The sequence below is a fragment of the Spinacia oleracea genome, chromosome 1, assembly GCF_020520425.1.
Source record: "Spinacia oleracea cultivar Varoflay chromosome 1, BTI_SOV_V1, whole genome shotgun sequence".
NCBI classification, from domain to species: Eukaryota; Viridiplantae; Streptophyta; class Magnoliopsida; order Caryophyllales; family Amaranthaceae; genus Spinacia; species Spinacia oleracea.
This window is the reverse complement of record NC_079487.1, coordinates 97,825,257-97,852,296: the sequence shown is the minus strand read 5'-3', so window position 1 is coordinate 97,852,296 and position 27,040 is coordinate 97,825,257. Positions and strand designations below refer to the sequence as shown.

Genomic DNA, 27,040 nt, shown 5'->3' with positions numbered 1-27,040 from the left:
TGGAGGAGAAGTTGGTGAACTCAATCCGTTTGCAATTGGTGGTAGAAAATTTATCGACGAGGAAGGCAAATAAGAACTATTAAGATGGAGAAAAGTTGCAGATAAAAGAGAGAAACATAGAGGAAAGAGGAACATAGAAGAAGAAAAAGATTCATCAATGTTCATATATTTTATTTGTTTATTTTCGGAATGATAATTTTCTACCGAAATGTAGCGTAGTGATTAAACATGTGTGGACGTACTAGAGTTTCTGATATATTAATTAATATTACTTAATTAGTCTAAATTATTAAAAGACAAGTATGAAGAAGGATATTTTTTTCATGTTCAATTTTTTTTTATCATCGTGTTCAATTTTAACTGTTTCACGATGTATAAAAAAACCTCATATGCACCCAGCTCTGCATGTATAGGTAATTAGGTATGCATCCAAAAATTTGGGATGTATTAGTTACGTAGAAAATATTTAGATGGTGGATTATTTTTTTATTTATTGCAAAACTCACATTTTAATACATCAAGATTTTAAGTTTAGAATGTCTTCTATTTTACAATACTCAAGTCTATTTCTTATAATATTTTTCTTTTTGAATTAAAATTAGTAGAACAGTAGACAATCCAATTTTTAAGAATGAATTCATTGGATGGATTGTTATCAAATTATATGACTTTATTTATTTATATTGCTTTCATCCCCTGTTTTTCCCATTGAAAATTAATAGAAACACAAAATTAAGACGATGATATAATTTTGAGAGTATGTACGTTACACAAATTCAAAGCTATGCTCCATCTAGGTTTATCTTATTTTTGTACTAGATTTTAGCCCGTGTGATGCACGAATTCCGTTAAATTGTTAAGTTAAAATAAAATTTCTACATATACCAACTGCTATCTTTTATATACAAAATATTAGATTAGATTAGTGTTTGATTTTGGATTGAATTTCATTTTAGATTTATTTTTTAATGATTAGAGTGTTTGATTTTGGATAAAGTTGTATATACGTAGTATTTAATTACGGAGTAATTAATAAAAATATATACGTGACACTCGACTTTCTAATTCATAAATAATTTCAAAATCTTACTTTTCATTGGCCAAAATCATTTTTGGATTGAATTTTTTATATTTTATTAGTGTTTGGTTTTTGATTAAATTTTTTTTTTGGATTTTTTTTATTAGTGTTTGATTTTGGATCGAATTTTATTTTAGGTTTATTTTTTAATTATTATAGAGTTTGATTTTGGATAGAGTTGTATAGATTAGTAATTAATTAATTAAAATATTTATATGGCACCTAATTAATTATCTATGTGGCACTCGATTTTTTAATTCAAAAATAAATTAGAAATCTTATTTTTCATTGGCCGAAAATATTAGATTTTCTACATGGCGCTCTAATAATTCAACAAATATGCCTCCTTCATATAACTCATGTGAAAAGTGGAGTGATGTCTTTAAAGGGAAAAAACACGAGAGACTGAGAGAGTAAGAGACCCTTAAAAGTGAAAATCTCAAATAATAATTCTCAATTTCTCATACATATGCTTAACTGCATTCATTCTAAAATGTTCTTCTCATATGTTTTAGCTTCACATACCAATAAAAATAATTGAAGTAATATAGGTGGGTGGAACATGTGATTACATTTTATAGAGGGAGATAAATTAAAATTATAGTTAAATAATACTCCCTCCGTATTTATTTAAGAGATACACTTGTCTTTTTCGGCCGTATTTATTTAAGAGATACACTTGTCATATTTAGTAATTTATCAACCCCACCATCTAATTAAATAATACATCTAATTTACCCTATGGCCCACCATCCTATTAAACAAATACTTTTTGAAAACCAACCTACCTCCCACCCCCCAAAATGACATGGTCACCACTTATTTACTTATTAAAATATCTACCCAACCCCACTTGCTTTATTATTTTATTTTATTCAATTCTTCTTCTTAATACCCGTGCCCAACCAAGTGTATCTCTTAAATAAATACGGAGGGAGTAGTTAAATAATTATCAGATCGAGTTAAAATGAAGGAAGTCAATATTAATACGAGTTTTTCATGAAATCCCCCCGAGGTTTAATGAAATGCACCAAATACATCCGCGTATTTCAAATCACATAATATACCCCTATTATTTTCGTATTGTTCATCAAATACCCCTGGTTTGACCTTCCGTTAGTCCTCCGTAAATTCATGTTTATAATTCACCAAATGCCCATATTTATCAACTTATTGCACATATACACCTATTTGTAAATTTATTTGCACAAAATACCCAAATTGCAGGAATTGAATCTAATGACTTGTTTTGTTAAACCTAGGGATTAAAATATACCCAATACATGCATCAAGATAATCACAAAATATATTGATAAAGAAAAATCAACTCGTGAAACAGCTGCCTTAGTTCAAAATATAACTAATAAACTAATGGAACTTGATTAAAGAATCAACAAATTAAAATAATACTTTACTATTGAAAATAGAAATAAGATCAAGGTGCTTGTTGTTAAGCTTAGTGTTCTAAGGGGTATTCTATGCTTGCCTTCATGCTGAGTCAGCTTGTCTACATGGCAGCTGTTATAACAAACTCTCATATTGTTTGTTAGTAGTAGTAACAACCTTTGGAAGGTTCTAGATTATTACTTCTTATATATGTGTATTATGCCTTGTATTTCTGCTTTAATCATCAATAACAACAATTAGATTTCAGCTTCTGAACTCTAAATTCTGTCATGGTATCAGAGCGGGTTCAAGAAACCTGACTCATTTCCCCTAAAATTCCGCAAATTCTCGCACAAAATTCTTCCTAAAATTCAATCGAACCTTGTGTTCTTCCTGTTTCTAATATGTGTTCTTACTGTTTCTGATCAAAATATGATAATCGTTCTAAGAAATCAGCTGCGATTTGAGTGCTTAAGCTACAATTTGATTGAATTCTCCTGATTGAAATTGATAATGGCGATTAATGATGATCACGTCGAAGATCCTATGAGAAATGTGACCTTGCCTCCTAATCAGGATCCTGCTAGCATATATTACATCCATCCTTCTGATGCTAACTCTGTGCAGCTTGTTTCATTCAAATTCAATGGTGAAGGCTTCACAGGTTGGAAGAAATCAATGCTGCTGGCATTGTCAGCCAAAAATAAATTAGGTTTTTTTGATGGAAGTATCTGCAAACCTGATGCTGGAACTGTTGAGTGTAGATCATGGGAAAGGTGCAACAATTTGGTGTGTTCTTTGATTCTAGGAAATCTGAGTGAAATAATTGCTAAGAGTGTAATGTTTTTGAAATCTGCCAGAGAGGTTTGGTGTAATCTTGAAGAGAGATTTGGCTTGGCTTCCATGGCACAGGTTTACTCTCTAGAACAGAAACTAGTTGAGTTAATCCAAGGAGAAAAGTTTCTGAGTTTTTCACTGAAATCAAGTCAATCTGGGATGCAATTGAAGAAGCTCACCCTATGCCTTACTGTACCTGTAACAATTGCACCTGCAATGTCACTAAGAAGTTTTTTCAAAGACAGCAAGAAAAAATGGTGATGCAGTTTATGATGAAGCTAACTGATCACATTGCCACAATTAGAGGAAATGTTTTAATGGTTCCAACTCTACCTAAGGTTTCTGAAGCATACATGCTCTTTGCTCAAGAAGAAAGGCATCAAGAGGTGTCTAAAACTGTCTATCCTACAGAATCTCTTGCATTTGTAGCTGAGAAGAGGAGATTTGGAGGTGATAATTGGAACAACAAAAGTTTCAAGTCTCAAGCCACTGGTTCTCAACAGTTTCAGAAATCTGGAAGTTCTAATAGAAGTAACTCTCAATATTTCTATACACACTGTCAAATTCCTGGTCACAGTCTTGAAATATGTTTCAAGATTAATGGATATCCACCAGGTTTTAAGCATTTCAAGAGCAACAAGACAACTGCAATGTCAACTGCTGGAGATGTTGATGCTGACACATCCAATAATCCAAGAACTGAAGCCAACACTACTATTTCAGTGGAGCAGTATAATCAGTTGATGAGTCTTTTGAGAAAACAACAGCAAAATTATGGACCTAATCAACCAAACTTAGCCTTAATGGCAGGTAATATCTGCTTAATATCTCACTCTAACTCTAAGTGGTTGCTTGATAGTGGTGCTTCATATCACTTTTGCCATGATTTGAGTCAATTTTCTGGATATAAAAGAGTTGAGAATCAATCTACATATATTACTATACCTGATGGCAGTAAGATACATGTGAAACATGTTGGTTAAGTAGTCTTAAATGAAGATATTACACTTCACAATGTGCTGCATGTTCCTGATTTCAAATATAATCTAATCTCTGTACACAAGATATGCAAGGATCTGAATTGTGAGCTACATTTTACTCATGACAAGTGCTTTATTTGCTGTCAGAAAGGGAAGTTGATTCCTCTTGGTGATGTGAGTTCTGGTCTGTACAATGTTGGAGAACAAAACATAGCAACTACATCTACTATGCAGCCACATGTGTGCAACACAACCTGTTCTACTGCTGTCAATAATTCCAAACTTTGGCACTTGAGATTAGGTCATGTACCCTTTAGTCAACTTAAGTTGATCAATCCTAGTTGTGAAGTCAACTCTTGTATCCAGGACACAATCTGTCAAGTGTGTCCCATAGCAAAACAAACCAGACTTAGTTTTCCACACAGTAGCATTAAGCTGCAAGTCCATTTGAGCTGATCCACATTGATGTTTGGGGACCACATTCTGTGAAAACCTCTACTAGTTGTAATCAATTTTTGACTATACACTAGTAGAAAAATCCTTATAAGTGCTCCTTATAAGTTTCTCTTATCAAACAAGAGCCACCTTTGAGGACAAAAAATAAAAATAAAAACAAAAATTTTCCCAACAGTTTCACAAGCACAGCCTTTAAACTTATTAAACACAAACTCACATTTTCTCACCTCCCGTGTTCTTGCTACTCGCGCACACCAATGCATCTCCCTGCTCCTTCTCCACCAGCGAGCTCTCATCTCCCTGCTCCTTCTCCGATGGCGAGCAAATCACCGGCGACGACCATCACTTTCACACATTCGCACCCCTCCGCTACTCCTTCACCGGCGACGAGGCACGCAATTCTATCCACTCACCGGCGACGAGCCACATAATTCTCTGCACTCACTACGAAATTCTCCATGAGCAGACCAAATTGAGTCCGCATCTCTCCAATCGCTCAAATCAAGGTGCGAATTTAAAGTATGTGGTTTTGTTAATCTTTATTTATGTTGTTTAATTGCGAAAATTGGGGATTTTTGGGATTTAATGTATCTGATTGACTTGTTGTTTTAGGGATTTTGTTTATTCCATGCTAATTGATGATTTATGGGATAATAAGTGTCATATAAGTTGTTTAGTTGAGTGTAGTGAAGTCTAACTCGTTGGGGGAGATGGGGAAGTCATCTCAAGTTTTTAGGCTCGTCGATTTGGAGAAGAATTGGCAGGAAACTGATTACTTGGGTAATCAAATTTTGTTCATCAGCAAAGCTTGGTTGGTTCTTGTTGGTATACTATTATTTGATTATCTAAAGTTCATCAACAAATTCCACTTTAATTTTCGTTTAAATGCAGTTATTAGTCCCGTGAACTCATAAATTATTTTTTTTATTTTAGTTAAGGTGGGAAGTTTGTTTAAATTGGTGTATGTCTTGGTCTTTCTTTAGGAAGGGAGTTTTGCTTTAATTATTTAAGTAATTTCTTAATGTTGGTTATTTAATCCAACACTATTTTCTTCCGTGCTTTTGTAGTACGGAGTAATTAGTCATATCTCTTTTTTGTTGGCCATCTTGAATTTTAATTTTCTTTTTAGTTCTGTTGTAGTCAATGTGGTAGCTTTGGTGGCAAACACAGATAAATATCTCATTTTTGCAGATTGCAGGGAAAAGGAAAAACAGTTAAAACTTCAAAGTTACTTGGCAAAATTATCATTTTACAGCTTCTACTGCTAAAGTTCAGTTTGTTTGAACTGTTAAACCTTCAAAGTTTCAAGTTCAATATGGAGTATGAGTTCCAAAAAAACTTGCTAAATAAACAAAGAAGTGTAGACACCTAATTTGTGTCTCCCCTTTGGGATGATGACGAAACCATTATCCTTGTTAGGCAATTGGAGTAACTCCAGGCGGAAATCCCAATTGCTAATAATACCTCCAAAATCCAGGGTCCAAGATCCAATCCCCGAGACCGTTCCCCTCCCGGAACTCGGTACAAAATACAACTTCCAAAATCCAATTTCAAAATCCAAGTTCAATCTCAACTAGTGGACCATCACATTGGTCTTACTAGGCCTTTTCCACTCAAAATCATATAAGGCAAGTCAAATTCGGGCGCCGACCCACAAAACCGAGCATGCCGGGCCCCGCCCCGTAAAACCGGAATTCAAAAACCCGAGAAAGGTTTGTTTTTAGACGCAAATTCAAGCCTTAAACTCCAAGAAAACACCATGTGCCAAACATCGTACTATTCGTACAAAGGTACACCCATACAAGACAAATCAAGGACGGCATCTTTCCGTCCTTTTTGGCGGCATTCAGCCCACGTCAGCAGCGCCCAACGCTGGCCTGACGCCAGGCGCTGGCGTGTGCTGACGTTTTGCACCATTTCCCTCCTATAAATACCCCTCATTTCCTTCGAAAAAAGGGGGAGCACAACACATATAACGTCGTTATTTCGACATTACTCCTCACAATACAAACTTCAAAACTCTTCAAAACACATACAAAAAGTCCTAAATTCAAGAGCAATTGGGAGCTCGAGCCTAAGCTTAACTAGGTAAATCCGAATCCCATTTCAATTAATCATGCTATCTTCAGAGTGGCACTTAGAGTCAAGTCTAGGTCTCATTCATTGCATGCATATCATATTGTAGACACCTACTTTTGTCCCCATTCCCGAAAGGGAAGGTTCGATGATGAGAACATAAATCTCCACTTGGCAACGCATCTCCTATAAAATAACGAATCTCGATCACCCTTTTCATTTCAGTCAAACCTGCTATTTATAGAAACCTGCTAAAAATAGTAACTGCCATAACGGGTAGTTGTTAAAAGTGGCAAGACATAAAAGATAGAAATCTGTCAAAATTAGGTGTTGCACTCCAACATAAGTCCTAAAAGAGATAGAATTGGCAAACGATTCTATTCCTGCTATAATTCGGAAATAAGAGTTACGTATTAATTAAATTTCTAACGAACCTAGAGTCCTTAACGGGCCCAGACGCATTCCGTCATAAGTTGATACGCACTAAGAAACTCGTATAAGTCTCAAAAGCTCCGTGATTAAGAGTCCAAATATGACAAAAGCCTCGGCCTAGATCCTATTTTCAACGCCTGGGTCTGGGCGCCGAAATCTTCGGCGCCCAGCCCTGGGCGTTGAAAATACCTGGGGCCGTGTCGTTTCCGAATTCTTTTTGGATCCGGATTCTAAAGATCTATCTTTCCACGAACTCTTTCCCTATAAATACAGCCTCAAAACCGACGTGAACAGGACACACAATTCATAATCTGAGTATTGACTCCAACCTTAAGCCTAAGCCTCACGCTGCGAAATTGATCCCGCGTTCTGTCACAATCGACCCAAAAGTCGAACAGAACGTATCCTATCCCTTGTAGCTGATGAATTAAGTCTAAATACTGGAACACTGCTCAGAAACCCGAGATTCGTTAAATAAAAGGAGAAATAGCAAAGCCAAGTGGTTAGTTTTCTGAGAACCGTGACGCACCTCTCAAGGGTGCGTTGTAATGTGTCCCTTCGCATGATTTAATCGCTTTCATCACCCGTTTATAAAACTGTAAAACTATTAATTTGATTTTTCTATCACGCCTAATAAAGATAATACCTTGGACAATCGAACTATCATGCTAGGTACCTTAAATCAATCTAAACAAGATAATCACGATCGATTTAGTATTATGTGTTGCATATTGCTAAAATCAATTCAGAATAGTTTAATAGTTAACGCATGTCCCTTCAATTATTTATGCTGAGCTAGTAAGGATAACCTGCCTCTGGAGTTATCGATGAGCACTCCTCTCGGTAGTTACAGTCCCCCGAACTCTCAATCTCTGCCCTGCGGGTGTACGTTGAGCGATCCCCACACCAGGGATCACAAGGGAACCTATGGCCGTCGTGGTCGAACATAATTGCACTCCCTTTATGTCACGATAACCGGGTTTTGTCAGTTTTTCTCATTGTCGTTAAAAACTGAATGGCGACTCCTATATTACTAGTCGATTGGGTGTAAACTCATAGGAAATCTAACTACACTTGATCTGACGACGTAACGCCCACGAGGGACGAGGTCATTCATTAGCCTCGTGTTTTTTCGACCCCCTCATAGTGGCGACTCCACTAGGGAACGTTAATGAAATACTCGTGCTCGTAGGTAATCAAAATAGCCGAAGGGTGAAACGATCCTACTCCGCGTTTATTTCCTTATCAAGTTGGGACGACCTGAAAATCAGCATATTAATGTGAACGGACAGAATTGTATAACGAATCTCGGCTCCTTTGGCATGTTTCATCTTGGGAGTTGGGACTAAGGATACCCATCGCCTACCGGGGGGTGCATACGCTTCGAATGTTGTCCACTCGGCACTTGTCGCTAGTAGTACACCCGTCCCAAACCCAATCGCTCGCCCACTAAGGTCCCTCTCATTGGTGCATGCCCCATTGGCTTACATCGTGATTGGCCTCTTGGGACGAAATTCGTCTGTTGAATGCACTACCTCGACCGGGGCATGTGTTGGATCTACGATAGAAGCGGTACCAAGCCAGGCGCAAATATTACCCATAGAAGTCTATCATAAACTACGTGACATATTATTTTTGCTTCATGTTGTAATGTTAGTTATGTGTAGCGAATTACATGATTATATTGTGATTGTGTGTGACAAATAACGCTAGAAAACCAACGACCCTAAAAATTGCCTAAACATTCATAAACACCAATTGGCCAAAGAGTTATACCAAAATACGTGTTCCGCAACCCCGGGCGATCGCCACAAAAATAAGCGACGCCTAGGATGGCCTGTAACGGATCCCACAACGCTGCACAACGCGTAAAGGACGTTATTAGGCAAGCACGCAAAATTAAGTCGCATGTACGAAAAAATAGACGAACAGAATACGAGTACCAATCAGGGACGCATTTTCAGCGCCCCTGGCTGGGCGCCAATTATTTTAACGCCCCCTGCTGGGCGCTGAAGTTGCTGCTTGGCCTTTTGGTCAGGCACCGCAGCCTCGGTACCCGCGCACAAAATATACGTAGCAATAAAAAATTCATATCAAATTTGCTACGAGGGCGTATGGAAAAGGCACTCAATTCTAAAAACGACTTATAAAATAAATAGCTCTTTGTGTCGTCATTAGGCCTCCTATGACGGAAATGTTCGGCACCAAAACCGAGCTTGCTAATTAAAATAACTTTGAATGTCACACGGGCAAAGATTTCCGAAAATATAAAAGAGTTCAGAGTGCACACACAGTAGTCCAAATGTACTAGTCCGACTTAAGGGTAGTCATAAAGTGTCTAGGAGGCCAACTCATAAAATAAACTAATGTGTCTCCTACTCCATAATGTTAATACAGGATCCCTGAATACCTACCTGTGATAGCCATCAAGGATCGCAATGGAAGTGGCATATCCCGAACATCCACTCCTAGAGCTCGCACAAACCCAAGAGATGCATGCTCTGGGACACGACTCTCTATGTTCTAAAGAGCCACTCGCCTCAAGGAACTACACAATGCCAAAAGACCCCCCCAACACACATGCTTTCGGGCTGTTGTTTGGGTTAGAGAAGAAAAAAAACGAGGAGCAAAACAGAAATCATGGCATTGGCCTTCAAGATGAATTATTTGATCCCACTAAACTGATCGCTCCATCACCCCTAAAGATCGACCAAACCAAAACAAGGGTGGCGCAAGACCTTCAAATGGACTAATGCTCGTGGAATGAAATTCAAGATATCTGCGGGAGAAGGCCCAATGTGTGAATCCGAGTCTGAATCCGAGTCTGAACCTAATAAAATTGTAATCCCTCCCAAAACTAGTTTAGACCCGAAAATATCCACTTCAGGAGATCTTTTTGATGTAATGCTTCACGACTTTAATAAGATGAACAAAACTTTTGAGTATATGCCGCTTAAAAATCCGAGTAGTAATGCAGAATGCCTCGCCACTAATGAGCACGAAAAAGAGCCAGAAGAAGAATATACCGAATTAATAAAAGCTGTAAATGAACAAGAACTCAAAACCCCCATAATTGAGGACGCAGAATCGGTAAATATTAGAACAAAAGAAAATCCTAAATTGGCCTCACCTTAACTCCCACTGAAAAAACCGATCTGATCTCCACCTTACGGGAATTCGAGGGTGTCTTTGCTTGGTCCTACAAAGACATGCCCGGAATAGATCGAGAAATCGCTGAGCATAGGATTCCGCTGGATCCCAAAATGACGCCAGTAAAACAAAAGCTGCGACGGCTTAAGCCGGAGATAGCCTTGAAAATAAAAGAAGTCACTAAACAATTAGACGCAGGCTTCATAAAGGTCTCTAACTACCTAGAATGGGTGGCCAATATTGTCCCTGTAGCTAAAAAAGATGGACGAGTGCGAATGTGCGTAGATTTTCGAGATCTCAACAAAGCCAGTCCCAAAGATGACTTCCCTCTACCTCACATTGACATATTAGTAGACAACACAACGGAACATGTGCTTCTCTCCTTTATGGATGGGTACGCAAGATATAACCAAATACTTATGGCAGAAGAAGATATGGAAAAAACAACCTTCATTACCCCTTGGGGTACATATTGCTACACTGTAATGCCTTTTGGTTTGAAAAACGCGGGGGCCACCTATCAAAGAACAGCCACCACGTTACTTCATGACATGATACACAAAGAAATCGAGGTCTATGTAGACGACATGATCGTCAAATCAAAAAACCGGCACGGTCACCTCCCGGCACTTAGGAAATTCTTCACCCGAATCCTTAAATATAACATGAGACTAAACCCACAAAAATGTGTGTTCGGGGTAACCTCCGGAAAGTTACTAGGATATATGGTTAGTACACGGGGAATCGAGATCGACCCATCCAAGATCAAAGCCATTACCATAATGCCCCCACCAAAAACTGAAAAACAAATAAGGGGTTTCCTAGGAAAGCTACAATACATTAGTAGGTTCATTTCTAAGCTTACCATGACTTGCGAGCCAATATTTAAAAAATTAAGAAAAGAAGAAAAAGCCGAATGGGATGAACAATGCCAAACTGCCTTCGATAAAATCAAAGAATACCTAAGAAAACCACCCGTCCTTTCCCCTCCTTTGCCCGGAATTCCTTTACGTCTATACCTCACCGTCACGAATACCGCAGCAGGAGCTATGCTCTCACAGTGTGTACATGGATCCGAGCGAGCCATCTACTACTTGAGCAAGAAATTCATACAGTACGAGACGAGATATACAGAACTTGAGAAAACCTGCCTCGCCCTCGTTTGGGCGTCCAAAAAACTCAGACATTACCTATTAGCCCACACCGTTCATATAGTGTCACAACTAGACCCCTTAAAATACATGTTCGAAAAGCCCGCACTAAACGGTCGCTTATCCAGATGGCTAGTCATGCTCTCAGAATTCGATCTAAGATTCATGCCAGAAAAAACAATCAAAGGAAGAGCGGTAGCCGAATTCCTGGCCGAATATACTACGAATGAGAAAACCACGGAAGCTTACCTCCTCCCTGACGAGGAACTTCTGATGGTACGAGACGACTGTTGGACATTATACTTTGATGGAGCATCCAATCAAAAGGGATGCGGTGTCGGAGTTCTCCTAGTCAGTCCCGAAGGGGCCCATATACCAATTTCCGTCAAACTTGACTTCGAGGCCACAAACAACGCCGCCGAGTATGAAGCCTGCATAGTCGGGCTAGAGGCCGCGGTTAGCCTCGGAGTCAAACATCTACAAGTCTTCGGGGATTCTTCCCTAATAACCAACCACATATCCAAAAGATGGAAAGTCCGAAGCACTAGTCTCTCAAAATACCAAGCTCACTTAGACCAAATAGTCGAGCAATTTGAAAAAATCGAGTATACATACTTACCAAGAGACGACAACCAATTCGCGGATGCACTAGCAAAGTTAGCTTCGATGCTCAACATCCCGAGTGAGTGGGACGGAATGACCCTTCGGGTCGAACGAAGAAAAGAGCCGGCTTATTGCTGTGCCATAGACTCCGAACCTGAAAATACCGAAGAAGAACCATGGTATACGGACATCCTTCGTTATAAAACAAGTGGGGAATTCCCCCCAAACACCACCCCGCGAGCACAAAGGGCCCTACGCCTCCTCGCGTCACAATATAGCATAATCTTGGGAGAATTGTACAAATACACGCCAAACAAAATCAAACTACTTTGTGTTCACCAAAACCAAGCCCAAAGACTAATGGAAGAATACCATAACGGCGTGTGCGGACCTCATATGAACGGCAAAATGTTATCCCGAAAAATATCCCGCTCAGGGTATTATTGGACCACCATGGAAACCGATTGCCATCACTTTGTGAAAACCTGCCCAAAATGCCAAATTTTCAGTAACCTTAACCACTTACCTCCCTCAGAACTATACACATTCACTTCCCCATGACCCTTTTCTACCTGGGGTATAGACATAATTGGCAAAGTAACACCCACAGGTGTGGGGGGACACGAGCACGTTTTAGTCGCAATTGATTACTTCACTAAATGGGTAGAGGCGGTCTCCTACGCAAAATTAACGGCCAAGCATGTGGCTCGCTTTCTTGAAATGAACATATTCTGTCGATACGGGGTTCCGCATGAAATCATAAGCGACCAAGGTTCCCACTTTTGGGCCGAAGTCCAAGACCTACTCGAAAAATATCATGTCAAACATCACAAATCCTCTCCCTACAGGCCGCAAATGAACGGCATGTTAGGTTATGATACATATGACAATTCATAAATCATGCGGAAAAACCATAAAGCTAGGAAAGCATATTATTTACACATAATCATTTAGCATAGAATAGATGCATACATGTTGTAGCGTGCCTTCCCTAGCTGCGCCCGAACCGAACAAGAACAAGTCTTTAGGACTCCAAATGTCGTCCCTCCATAGATAGTCCACAGTACGTCCGGATCCGCCTCAAGTTAGACCAACTAGAATCGCCCTTAAGGTTACTAGGAATTTCGGCTAGTGTTTGCAAGTGTATGGCTGATTTTTATTTCAAAAACTTACCCTTTGAATACTTCAATCGTACCTGCAAATAATGACCCTAGGCCCTTATTTATAGAGGTATGGAAAAGGAACTGGAATCCTATTAAGATACTAATTAGTTAAACTAGAATCCTAGTAGGACTCTAACTAATTAATTTTATCCTTTTAGGATTAGGAATTTAATCATCAAACAAATCCTATACAATTTAGGTTTCGTATGTGAACACAAACTCTACACGAGCATGACCCACGAGCGTGCAGGCCATGCCCGCGCACAGCCTACACGGCCGCTCGGCCCACGCGAGCCGCAAGCCCACGCGAGCCGCAAGCCCACGCGAGCAGCAGCACAGCTCGCAGCCCATTGCTGCGCGCGCTGTGTGCGCTGCCATGGCCTGGCCTTGCGCTGGGCCTGGCGTGGCCTTGGCTGTTCGTGTGGCGCGCTTGGCTTGCTGGGCGATGGCCTGGCTTCGTGCTGGGCCCTCGTCTGGCAGGCCTCGTCTGATGCTTATTCGTACGATACGCTTCCGATTAAATTCCCGGTTCCGAAATTCATTTCCGATACGAACAATATTTAATATTTCCGATTCCGGAATTAATTTCCGTTTCGAACAAATATTTAATATTTCTGTTTCCGGAATTATTTTCCGATTCCGATAATATTTCCGATTCTGACAATATTTCCGTTTCCGGCAATATTTCCGATTCCGGCAATATTTCCATTTCCGATAATATTTTCCGATACGTACCATGTTTCCGTTTCCGGCAACATCTACGACTTGGATAATATTTATATTTCCGATACGATCCATATTTCCGTTTCCGGCAATATCATCGTTTCCGGAGTATTCATTTCTTGCTTGTGACGATCTCAGCTCCCACTGAAACCAAGATCCGTCGATTCCGAATATCCATAGATAGAGTATTTAATGCTATTAAATACTTGATCCGTTTACGTATTATTTGTGTGACCCTACGGGTTCAGTCAAGAGTAAGCTGTGGATTAATATCATTAATTCCACTTGAACTGAAGCGGCCTCTAGCTAGGCATTCAGCTCACTTGATCTCACTGAATTATTAACTTGTTAATTAATACTGAACCGCATTTATTAGACTTAACATAGAATGCATACTTGGACCAAGGGCATTATTTCCTTCAGTCTCCCACTTGTCCTTAGGGACAAGTGTGCATTTCCTAATTCCTTTGTCGCTCGATGCTTGCTCTTGAACATAAGGTAAGAGTTGTCATCCTTATTATGTCCAGAGGTGTTTCTCGGTTTCAGAGTTCAACTGATCAAATAAACAGATAATCATAGCCTATGATTCATCCAAGCACGGCCATGCATTTCACAGTTTCTAGCTCTCCGAGTGGCCTTGTACAACTTTTAAGCATCTCATCCAGATTTATGGGAGGACAATCCCAATCTTGCGATCTTGAGATTAGACTTCGTTTGATAGGTGATTACCTGAGCGTTGCCTTTATAGCCTCCTTTTACGGTGCGACGGTTGGTCAACCTCAAAGCAACCAGTTCTCAAACAAGTAATCTCAAATCACTCAGGTATTGAGGATTTAGTGTCTAATAATTTTAATGAAATTTACTTATGACAGATTTTCATCTCTTACAGTAAATTTTCATAGGTCTTGTCCGATACTAGTCTTCCCAAAGTAAGTATCTATGCAAATGATTATGACATTGCCATGTCCACATAGTTCAAGAAACAGAACTACTAGTCAACTTGCATTCTAATCGTCTAATGTTTTCTATGCGTCCAATTTTATAGAAAACTCCGACTAGGGACCATTTTCAACCTTTGACATTCAAGTTCACTTGATAGACATTTCTTAGTCACAGGACTTCCTTAGCCATATAGCTTCCTTTGCTGCTTCATGTGCAGCAATGTACTCCGCTTCAGTTGTAGAATCCGCAATGGTGCTTTGCTTAGCACTTTTCCAGCTTACTGCACCTCCGTTGAGGCAGAAGACAAACCCAGACTGTGATCTGAAATCATCTTTGTCGGTTTGGAAACTTGCGTCCGTATAGCCTTTAACAATTAATTCATCATCTCCACCATAGACCAGGAAGTCATCTTTGTGCCTTTTCAGGTACTTCAGAATATTCTTGGCAGCAGTCCAATGCGCCTCTCCTGGGTCTGACTGGTATCTGCTCGTAGCACTGAGTGCGTACGCAATATCCGGACGTGTACATATCATAGCATACATTATTGAACCAATCAATGATGCATATGGAATCCCACTCATTCTTCTACGCTCATCAAGTGTTTTTGGGCACTGAGTCTTGCTTAGAGTTATTCCATGAGACATGGGTAGGTAGCCTCGCTTGGAGTCTGCCATCTTGAACCTATCAAGCACCTTATTGATATAAGTGCTTTGACTAAGTCCAATCATCTTTTTAGATCTATCTCTGTAAATCTTGATGCCCAATAAGTACTGTGCTTCTCCTAGATCCTTCATCGAAAAACATTTCCCAAGCCAAATCTTGACAGAGTTCAACATAGGAATGTCATTTCCGATAAGTAATATGTCGTCGACATAAAATACTAGGAAAGCAATTTTGCTCCCACTGACCTTCTTGTATACACAAGATTCGTCTGCGTTCTTGATGAAACCAAAATCACTGACTGCTTCATCAAAACGTATATTCCAGCTCCTGGATGCCTGCTTCAATCCATAGATTGATTTCTTTAGCTTGCATACCTTTTTAGCATTCTTTGGATCCTCAAAACCTTCAGGCTGTGTCATAAACACAGTTTCTGTTAAAACGCCATTTAAGAAAGCAGTTTTGACATCCATCTGCCATATTTCGTAATCGTAATATGCAGCGATTGCTAACATTATCCGAATAGACTTTAGCATTGCAACTGGTGAAAAAGTTTCATCGTAATCCACGCCGTGGACTTGCCTGTAACCTTTTGCAACCAATCTAGCTTTGAAAACTTCAAGTTTCCCATCCTTGTCCTTTTTCAGTTTGAAAACCCATTTGCTTCGAATGGCTTGGTAGCCATCCGGCAAATCGACCAAATCCCATACTTGGTTTTCAGACATGGAGTCTAATTCAGATTGCATGGCTTCTTGCCATTGCTTGGAGCTAGGGCTCGTCATAGCTTGTTTGTAAGTCGCAGGTTCATCACTTTCAAGTAATAGAACGTCATAGCTCTCGTTCGTCAAAATACCTAAGTACCTTTCCGGTTGAGATCTATATCTTTGCGATCTACGCGGGGTAACATTTCTAGATTGACCATGATTCTCACCAGATTCTTCTAAAGATCTCTGAGTTTCATCCTGAATGTCATCTTGAGCATTCTCTAGAGTTTGTTGTTCGTCTCGAATTTCTTCGAGGTCTACTTTTCTCCCACTTGTCATTTTGGAAATGTGATCTTTCTCCAAAAAGACACCATCTCGAGCAACAAACACTTTGTTCTCAGATGTATTGTAGAAGTAATACCCCTTTGTTTCCTTTGGATAGCCCACAAGGATACATTTGTCAGATTTTGGATGAAGTTTGTCTGAAATTAATCGTTTGACGTATACTTCACATCCCCAAATCTTAAGAAAAGACACTTTTGGAGGCTTTCCAAACCATAACTCATATGGAGTCTTTTCGACAGCTTTAGACGGAGCTCTATTTATAGTGAGTGCAGCTGTATTTAGTGCATGTCCCCAAAATTCTAATGGAAGTTCGGCCTGACCCATCATTGACCTGACCATGTCTAGCAAGGTTCTGTTCCTCCGTTCCGACACACCGTTCCATTGTGGTGTTCCAGGAGGAGTCAATTCTGATAGAATTCCACATTATTTCAGATGGTCATCAAATTCATAGCTCAGATATTCACCGCCTCTGTCAGACTGCAGTGCCTTAATCTTCTTGCCTAATTGATTCTCTACTTCACTCTGAAATTCCTTGAATTTGTCAAAGGATTCAGACTTATGCTTCATTAGGTAGACATAACCATATCTACTGAAGTCATCAGTGAAAGTGATAAAGTAGCTGAAACCACCTCTAGCATTTGTACTCATTGGTCCACATACATCTGTATGGATTAAACCCAATAGTTCATTTGCTCTTTCTCCAACTTTAGAGAAAGGTTGCTTTGTCATTTTGCCAAGTAAACATGATTCGCATTTACCATAATCCTCTAAGTCAAATGGTTATAGAATTCCTTCCTTTTGAAGTCTTTCTAAGCGTTTCAAGTTTATATGGCCTAATCGACAATGCCACAGATAGGTGAGATCTGAATCATCCTTTTTGGCCTTTTTGGTATTTATGTTATAAACTTGTTTGTCGTGATCTAATAAATAAAGTCCATTGACTAATCTAGCAGATCCATAAAACATCTCTTTAAAATAAAACGAACAACTATTGTCTTTTATTAAAAGGAAAATCCCTTAGCATCTAAGCAAGAAACTGAAATGATGTTTTTAGTAAGACTTGGAACATGGAAACATTCTTCCAGTTCCAAAACTAGCCCGGAGGGCAATGACAAATAATAAGTTCCTACAGCTAATGCAGCAATCCGTGCTCCATTTCCCACTTGTAGGTCGACTTCACCCTTGCTTAACTTTCTACTTCTTCTTAGTCCCTGTGGATTGGAACATAAGTGTGAGCCACAACCTGTATCTAATACCCAAGAAGTTGAATTAGCAAGTATACAGTCTATAACGAAAATACCTGAAGATGGAACGACTGTTCCGTTCTTCTGATCTTCCTTTAGCTTTGGACATTCTCTTTTGTAATGGCCTATTCCATCACAATAAAGACAGCTTGATGTGGACTTGTCCTGCTTTGATTTAGCATTGCCCTTGGACTTTCCACTTTTCTTGAACGGTCTCCTTCTAGCCTTGAGTAAATCTTTGGCTTCACAGTCCAGTATTATTTCAGCCTTTCTGACAAGGTGAACAAATTCTGCAACTGTTTCTTCTCTTGGTTCACTTAGGTATAGTTGCTTGAAGCGACCAAACCCACTGTGTAGTGAATTGAGCAAGATAGAGACTGCCATCCTTTCGCTTATTGGTGTTCCTAGTAGACTTAGGCGATCAAAGTATAAACGCATAAGATCCACATGGAACCTCAGTGGGACGCCTACCCTCTGTTTAGTGCGAAGGAGCTGAACATGTGTTTCTTGGACTTCCATCCTATAACACCTGTTGGGAGAACTAACCTTTAGACCAACATTGATTCAATAAACTCATGGACGTTCAGGTTGTTAGGTTATGATACATATGACAATTCATAAATCATGCGGAAACAACCATTAAGCCAGGAATACATATTATTTACACATAATCATTTAGCATAGTTTAGATGCATACTCTTTGTTGCGTGCCTTCCCTAGCTGCGCCCGAACCGAACAAGAACAAGTCTTTAGGACTCCAAGTGTCGTCCCTCCGTAGATAGTCCACAGCACGTCCGGATCCGCCTTAAGATTGACCAACTAGAATCGCCCTTAAGGTACTAATAATTTCGGCACTTTTAGGCAAGGTATGTGACTGAATTTTTCTCTCAAAAACTCACTTTGAATACTTGAAAACTCGTTATAAATTGTGAACCCAGGCCACATATTTATAGGGGTATGGAAAGAGAATTGGAATCCTACTAGGATACGAATTAATTAAATTAGAATCCTAGTGGAACTCTTATTTAATTAATTTATCTTTTAGGATTAGGAATTTAATCATTAAACGAATTCTATACGCTTTAGGATTCGAGTAACACACTTCGAGTAATACGCTAGCACCGCACGCAGGCCTTGCGGCCCACGCACAGCGCCAGCCCACTCGTCGCAGCCCCGCGCGCGCGCCCAAGCTTCGGCTGGGCCTGGCTTTTGCGCTGGGCCTGGTCGCATGCTTGGCGTGTGGTTGTTGCGCTTGGCTTGCTGGGCGATGGCCCCGGCTTTGTGCTGGGCCTTCGTCTGGCAGGCCTCGTCCGATGCTAATTCGTACGATGCGCTTCCGATTAAATTCTCGATTCCGGAATTCATTTCCGATACGAACAATATTTAATATTTTCGATTCCGGAATTAATTTCCGTTTCCGATAATATTTCCGATTCAGACAATATTTCCGTTTCCGGCAATATTTCCGATTCCGGCAATATTTCTATTTCCGATAATATTTTCCGATACGTACCATGTTTCCGTTTCCGGCAACATCTACGACTTGGATAATATTTATATTTCCGATACGATCCATATTTCCGTTTCCGGCAATATCATCGTTTCCGGAGTATTCATTTGCTCGCCTTTGACGATCTCAGCTCCCACTGGAACCAAGATCCGTCGATTCCGAATATCCATAGATGGAGTATTTAATGCCATTAAATACTTGATCCGTTTACGTACTATTTGTGTGACCCTACGGGTTCAGTCAAGAGTAAGCTGTGGATTAATATCATTAATTCCACTTGAACTGAAGCGGCCTCTAGCCAGACATTCAGCTCACTTGATCTCACTGAATTATTAACTTGTTAATTAATACTGAACCGCATTTATTAGACTTAACATTGAATGCATACTTGGACCAAGGGCATTATTTCCTTCAGTCTCCCACTTGTCCTTAGGGACATGTGTGCATTTCCTAATTCCTTTGTCGCTCGATGCTTGCTCTTGAACATAAGGTAAGAGTTGTCATCCTTATTATGTCCAGAGGTGTTTCTCGGTTTCAGAGTTCAACTGATCAAATAAACAGATAATCATAGCCTATGATTCATCCGAGCACGGCCATGCATTTCACAGTTTCTAGCTCTCCGAGTGGCCTTGTACAACTTTTAAGCATCTCATCCAGATTTATGGGAGGACAATCCCAATCTTGCGATCTTGAGATTAGACTTCGTTTGATAGGTGATTACCTGAGCGTTGCCTTTATAGCCTCCTTTTACGGTGCGACGGTTGGTCAACGTCAAAGCAACCAGTTCTCAAACAAGTAATCTCAAATCACTCAGGTATTGAGGATTTAGTGTCTAATAATTTTAATGAAATTTACTTATGACAGATTTTCATCTCTTACAGTAAATTTTCATAGGTCTTGTCCGATACTAGTCTTCCCAAAGTAAGTATCTATGCAAATGATTATGACATTGCCATGTCCACATAGTTCAAGAAACAGAACTACTAGTCAACTTGCATTCTAATCGTCTAATGTTTTCTATGCGTCCAATTTTATAGAAAACTCCGACTAGGGACCATTTTCAACCTTTGACATTCAAGTTCACTTGATAGACATTTCTTAGTCACAGGACTGGTCCTGACAGTCTATCTTGAATATATCGTCAAATTGAAGGGACTCATCATTTAATAAACCACAAATTAAATGGAAAAATGAATTCTCTTCATTTATTGTGAATGATTAACCAATAATGTTTTACAAAGATTTAAACTCTAAAACTTTAAAACATTAAACAAGGATATCAAAGCCATTCTCCAATATGCTTGATTCCCATAGCTGCAGTGTGCGAGTTGTGCTTCGCCTGCGGCGGAGGTTTAGTCAATGGATCTGATATGTTGTCATCAGTTCCAATTTTGCTTATCTCGACTTCTTTTCTTTCAACGAACACTCGTAGAAGGTGAAATCTACGAAGTACATGCTTGACTCTCTGGTGGTGTCTAGGCTCCTTTGCCTGTGCAATAGCTCCGTTATTATCACAATACAGGGCTATTGGTCCTTTCATGGAGGGGACTACACCAAGTTCACCTATGAACTTCCTTAGCCATATAGCTTCCTTTGCTGCTTCATGTGCAGCAATGTACTCCGCTTCAGTTGTAGAATCCGCAATGGTGCTTTGCTTAGCACTTTTCCAGCTTACTGCTCCTCCGTTGAGGCAGAAGACAAACCCAGACTGTGATCTGAAATCATCTTTGTCGGTTTGGAAACTTGCGTCCGTATAGCCTTTAACAATTAATTCATTATCTCCACCATAGACCAGGAAGTCATCTTTGTGCCTTTTCAGGTACTTCAGAATATTCTTGGCAGCAGTCCAATGCGCCTCTCCTGGGTCTGACTGGTATCTGCTTGTAGCACTGAGTGCGTACGCAACATCCGGGCGTGTACATATCATAGCATACATTATTGAACCAATCAATGATGCATATGGAATCCCATTCATTCGTCTACGCTCATCAAGTGTTTTTGGGCACTGAGTCTTGCTTAGAGTCATTCCATGAGACATGGGTAGGTAGCCTCGCTTGGAGTCCGCCATCTTGAACCTATCAAGCACCTTATTGATATAAGTGCTTTGACTAAGTCCAATCATCCTTTTAGATCTATCTTTGTAAATCTTGATGCCCAATATGTACTGTGCTTCTCCTAGATCTTTCATCGAAAAACATTTCCCAAGCCAAATCTTGACAGAGTTCAACATAGGAATGTCATTTCCGATAAGTAATATGTCGTCGACATATAATACTAGGAAAGCAATTTTGCTCCCACTAACCTTCTTGTATACACAAGATTCGTCTGCGTTCTTGATGAAACCAAAGTCACTGACTGCTTCATCAAAACGTATATTCCAGCTCCTGGATGCCTGCTTCAATCCGTAGATCGACTTCTTTAGCTTGCATACCTTTTTAGCATTCTTTGGATCCTCAAAATCTTCAGGCTGTGTTATAAACACAGTTTCTGTTAAAACGCCGTTTAAGAAAGCAGTTTTGACATCCATCTGCCATATTTCGTAATCGTAATATGCAGCGATTGCTAACATTATCCGAATAGACTTTAGCATTGCAACTGGTGAAAAGGTTTCATCGTAATCCACACCGTGGACTTGCCTGTAACCTTTTGCAACCCATCTAGCTTTGAAAACTTCAAGTATCCCATCCTTGTCCTTTTTCAGTTTGAAAACCCATTTGCTTCCAATGGCTTGGTAGCCATCTGGCAAATCGACCAAATCCCATACTTGGTTTTCAGACATGGAGTCTAATTCAGATTGCATGGCTTCTTGCCATTGCTTGGAGCTAGGGCTCGTCATAGCTTGTTTGTAAGTCGCAGGTTCATCACTTTCAAGTAATAGAACGTCATAGCTCTCGTTCGTCAAAATACCTAAGTACCTTTCCGGTTGAGATCTATATCTTTGCGATCTACGCGGGGTAACATTTCTAGATTGACCATGATTCTCACCAGATTCTTCTAAAGATCTCTGAGTTTCATCCTGAATGTCATCTTGAGCATTCTCTAGAGTTTGTTGTTCGACTCGAATTTCTTCGAGGTCTACTTTTCTCCCACTTGTCATTTTGGAAATGTGATCTTTCTCCAAAAAGACACCATCTCGAGCAACAAACACTTTGTTCTCAGATGTATTGTAGAAGTAATACCCCTTTGTTTCCTTTGGATAGCCCACAAGGATACATTTGTCAGATTTTGGATGAAGTTTGTCTGAAATCAATCGTTTGACGTATGCTTCACATCCCCAAATCTTTAGAAAAGACACATTTGGAGGCTTTCCAAACCATAATTCGTATGGAGTCTTTTCGACAGCTTTAGACGGAGCTCTATTTATAGTGAGTGCAGCTGTATTTAGTGCATGTCCCCAAAATTCTAATGGAAGTTTGGCCTGACCCATCATTGACCTGACCATGTCTAGCAAGGTTCTGTTCCTCCGTTCCGACACACCGTTCCATTGTGGTGTTCCAGGAGGAGTCAATTCTGATAGAATTCCACATTCTTTCAGATGGTCATCAAATTCATAGCTCAGATATTCACCGCCTCTATCAGACCGCAGTGCCTTAATCTTCTTGCCTAATTGTTTCTCTACTTCACTCTGAAATTCCTTGAATTTGTCAAAGGATTCAGACTTATGCTTCATTAGGTAGACATAACCATACCTACTGAAGTCATCAGTGAAAGTGATAAAGTAGCTGAAACCACCTCTAGCATTTGTACTCATTGGTCCACATACATCTGTATGGATTAAACCCAATAGTTCATTTGCTCTTTCTCCAACTTTAGAGAAAGGTTGCTTTGTCATTTTGCCAAGTAAACATGATTCACATTTACCATAATCCTCTAAGTCAAATGGTTCTAGAATTCCTTCCTTTTGAAGTCTTTCTAAGCGTTTCAAGTTTATATGGCCTAATCGACAATGCCACAGATAGGTGAGATCTGAATCATCCTTTTTGGCCCTTTTGGTATTTATGTTATATACTTGTTTGTCGTGATCTAATAAATAAAGTCCATTGACTAATCTAGCAGATCCATAAAACATCTCTTTAAAATAAAACGAACAACTATTGTCTTTTATTAAAAAGGAAAATCCCTTAGCATCTAAGCAAGAAACTGAAATGATGTTTTTAGTAAGACTTGGAACATGGAAACATTCTTCCAGTTCCAAAACTAGCCCGGAGGGCAACGACAAATAGTAAGTTCCTACAGCTAATGCAGCAATCCGTGCTCCATTTCCCACTCGTAGGTCGACTTCACCCTTGCTTAACTTTCTACTTCTTCTTAGTCCCTGTGGATTGGAACATAAGTGTGAGCCACAACCTGTATCTAATACCCAAGAAGTTGAATTAGCAAGTATACAGTCTATAACGAAAATACCTGAAGATGGAACGACTGTTCCGTTCTTCTGATCTTCCTTTAGCTTCAAGCAATCTCTCTTCCAATGCCCCTTCTTCTTGCAGTAGAAGCATTCGGATTCAGAAGTGGGTTGACTGACCTTCCTCTTTACAGATTTGGCGCCAGTTTGCTTAGTTGGGCTGGCCTTGTTGCCACCTTTCTTAGCATTCCTCTTCTTTCCAGATTTCTTGAACTTGCCCCCACGCACCATAAGCACATCCTGCTTATCACTTTTGAGCGTCTTTTCAGCGGTCTTCAGCATACCGTGAAGCTCAGTGAGCGTTTTGTCCAGACTATTCATACTGTAGTTCATTTTGAACTGATCATACCCGCTATGAAGAGAATGGAGGATGGTGTCTATAGCCATTTCCTGAGAAAATTGCTGATCCAGCCGACTCATATTCTCAATGAGTCCAATCATTTTGAGAACATGTGGACTTACGGGCTCGCCTTTCTTAAGCTTGGTCTCAAGAATTTGCCTATGAGTCTCGAATCTTTCGACTCGAGCCAGATCTTGGAACATGTTCTTCAACTCACTGATGATTGTGAAAGCATCTGAGTTGATGAACGTTTTCTGCAGATCCGCACTCATGGTGGCGAGCATTAGACATTTCACATCCTTGTTGGCATCAATCCAACGATTGAGGGCTGCCTGAGTGACCCCGTCGCCTGCGGCTTCGGGCATCGCCTCTTCTAGGACATACTCCTTTTCTTCCTGCATAAGAACTATTTGCAAGTTCCTTTGCCAGTCAAGGAAGTTTTTCCCGTTCAACTTCTCCTTTTCGAGAATTGATCGAATGTTGAATGAATTGTTGTTTGCCATATTAAAAACTACAATTGAAAAGAATAAACAAATAAATAACCATTCACAGTTTCTCTTAATAAACTTAAATTCTAGCATACATGCATAATTCAATGTTTATTAAGCATTTTATTCAAGTTATGTGTTCCGGCAGGTGTGAATAAAATGATTCCAAGATCCTAAAATCATTGAAGAACTAAGCACAGTTTGTCGACTTAATCCTAAAACATCTTAGGTAAGCAAAAGCCTTTTGCTAATAGTCTAGAAACTATTCTTGGTTGATAGGTACGTCTAAGAACTTATTAGGTAAACCTATCGATTTTGCCACGACATAAAAGGACTCCTTACTTATATCGTTGAGTTTCACCAAAACTAACATGTACTCACAATTATTTGTGTACCTTGCCCCTTTAGGACCAATAAGTAACACCTCGCTGAGCGAAAACTATTACTAGACTGATGTAAAGGATATCCAAGAAAGTGTATATTTTGGCATGGCACCTTATAATTCAATTTTTAAGTTTGGAACTTTAAGGCTTTTACTATGTTGGTTAGATTTTAAGTGAACTAAAATCCTTAATCATGCAACATAATCAAGCCACAATCTCATGCATAATTAAGACATATTTAAAGCAATAAATAACTTAAAGCATGCATAAGATAAATGTGATCTAGTATGGCCCGACTTCATCTTGAAGCTTCAACTTCAAAGTCCGTCTCGAAAATCTCCGTGGGAGGCACCATTTTCTTCAAATAGGATAAGCTATAATTAAAACTAATTACAACTATTTGATGGTACGCAGACCATATTTGAATTGAAAAACGACTTTGGTACTTTAGACCAATTACATTCAAATTAATGGTACGCAGACCATATTTTCTATCCTATTTGGGCCATACTAGTCACTTCATAACCTGCAAAACAGTACATATACAATATATACCATTCACCCATTCATTATCATGAATGGCCCACATAGTTGGTTAGTAAAACACATTATGCATCACGTATACATTTGCAGCAATTAATCAAGGGGCACCAATAATCTACCAATTATTCAGTCCTTATTAATTCTAATCAAGTTGTTTTAACCTTAAGGATTTGTAGACCTAATCAAGAGTTTATGACTAAAAGCGCTCCCACTTAAACCAATAAATTCATATGCTTTACTAATTTTAAACATAAAATGTATTTCTAGTCTAACCGGAAACATACAAATTTAATTAAAATTTAAAGCTTATATAAATTTATAATTGAATCCAAAAAAAAATTTAATTTAATTTCAGTCGTATTTAAATTAATTCATGATTTTAATTTTAGTAAAATAATTAGAATAAATAAAATTTATTATAATTATAATATTCAAAATTAAAATCCAAGAAAATAATTTAAATTATTAATTTTAAAATTAATTAAAATTACGTAAACTGAAAATTTCAAATTAAAATTTCAAAACGATCTAATCGTAACGCAACAACCTTACGCATCGCACGCCCATGGGCCACACGCACACAGCCATCGCTGGCCATGTGCGCGCAACCCATGCGCTGCGTCGCATAGCTGCTGCTGCTATCCTTCGCAAGGCTCCACGCGAGCTTGTGCTCGCTGCGCGCGCGCCAGCGCTCGATGCACGCGAGCCATCGCTCGCTGCGTTCGCTCGCCAGCGCTCTCTGCATGCGAGCAAGCGCTCGCTGCGCGCGCTCGCCAGCGCTCGCTGTGCGCGCTCGCCAGCGCTCGCTTGATGCGAGCCAGCGCGCGCTCGCCAGCGCTCGCTTGATGCGAGCCAGCGCGCGCTCGCCAGCGCTCGCTTGATGCGAGCCAGCGCGCGCTCGCCAGCGCTCGCTTGATGCGAGCCAGCGCTCGCTGCGCGAGGCATCGACGCTGGGCGCAGCACTAGTGGCACGCGAGCTTGCGCTCGCTGCGCGCGAGGCTGCGCGCGCTTGTGCGAGGCAGTGCGCGTTGTGGCGCAGCTCGCTTGCTGCCCACACGCGACTGCCGTGCCTTGCCTTCGCCCATGCCCATTCGTCCATTGCTCATAGCCCACGACATAAGGCAGGGCTGCTGCCTTGTGCTCGTGCACTATGGCCTTGCTCATTGCATTCGTGCCGCATGGGCGACGAGCTCCCTTGCCCGTCGTCACATGCCCGCACTATACAACACCCCTTTAGGGTTACACGTAGCGTCCATTGCTTTGTGCGTGCAAGTTATATGAACGAATCGCATAAAATTTAAAAAATTTATATTTAAAATTAATGACAAATTAATGACAAATTAATATTAATTTCATAATTTTAGGGCGAAAAATTGAAAATTTATTATTCAATTGATTTCCGATTAACATGGATTCAAGTCTAGGTCATAAAAATTTAAAATTT

At 39.9% G+C, this 27,040-nt stretch overlaps 2 protein-coding genes across 2 annotated transcripts; both read left to right on the top strand.

Moving 5' to 3' along the window:
• The first annotated feature begins 2,977 nt into the window (after window positions 1–2,977).
• Window positions 2,978–3,562, top strand: LOC110776800 (uncharacterized). Its single transcript, XM_021981365.2, has one exon. The coding sequence runs from the start codon at window positions 2,978–2,980 to the stop codon at window positions 3,560–3,562; it is 585 nt and encodes a 194-aa protein (XP_021837057.2).
• Window positions 3,562–6,005, top strand: LOC110776801 (uncharacterized). The gene is made up of 4 exons (XM_021981366.2): window positions 3,562–4,275; window positions 4,429–4,587; window positions 5,415–5,548; window positions 5,867–6,005. The coding sequence occupies exons 1-4, from the start codon at window positions 3,562–3,564 to the stop codon at window positions 6,003–6,005; spliced, it is 1,146 nt and encodes a 381-aa protein (XP_021837058.2).
• The last annotated feature ends 21,035 nt before the right edge of the window (window positions 6,006–27,040 follow it).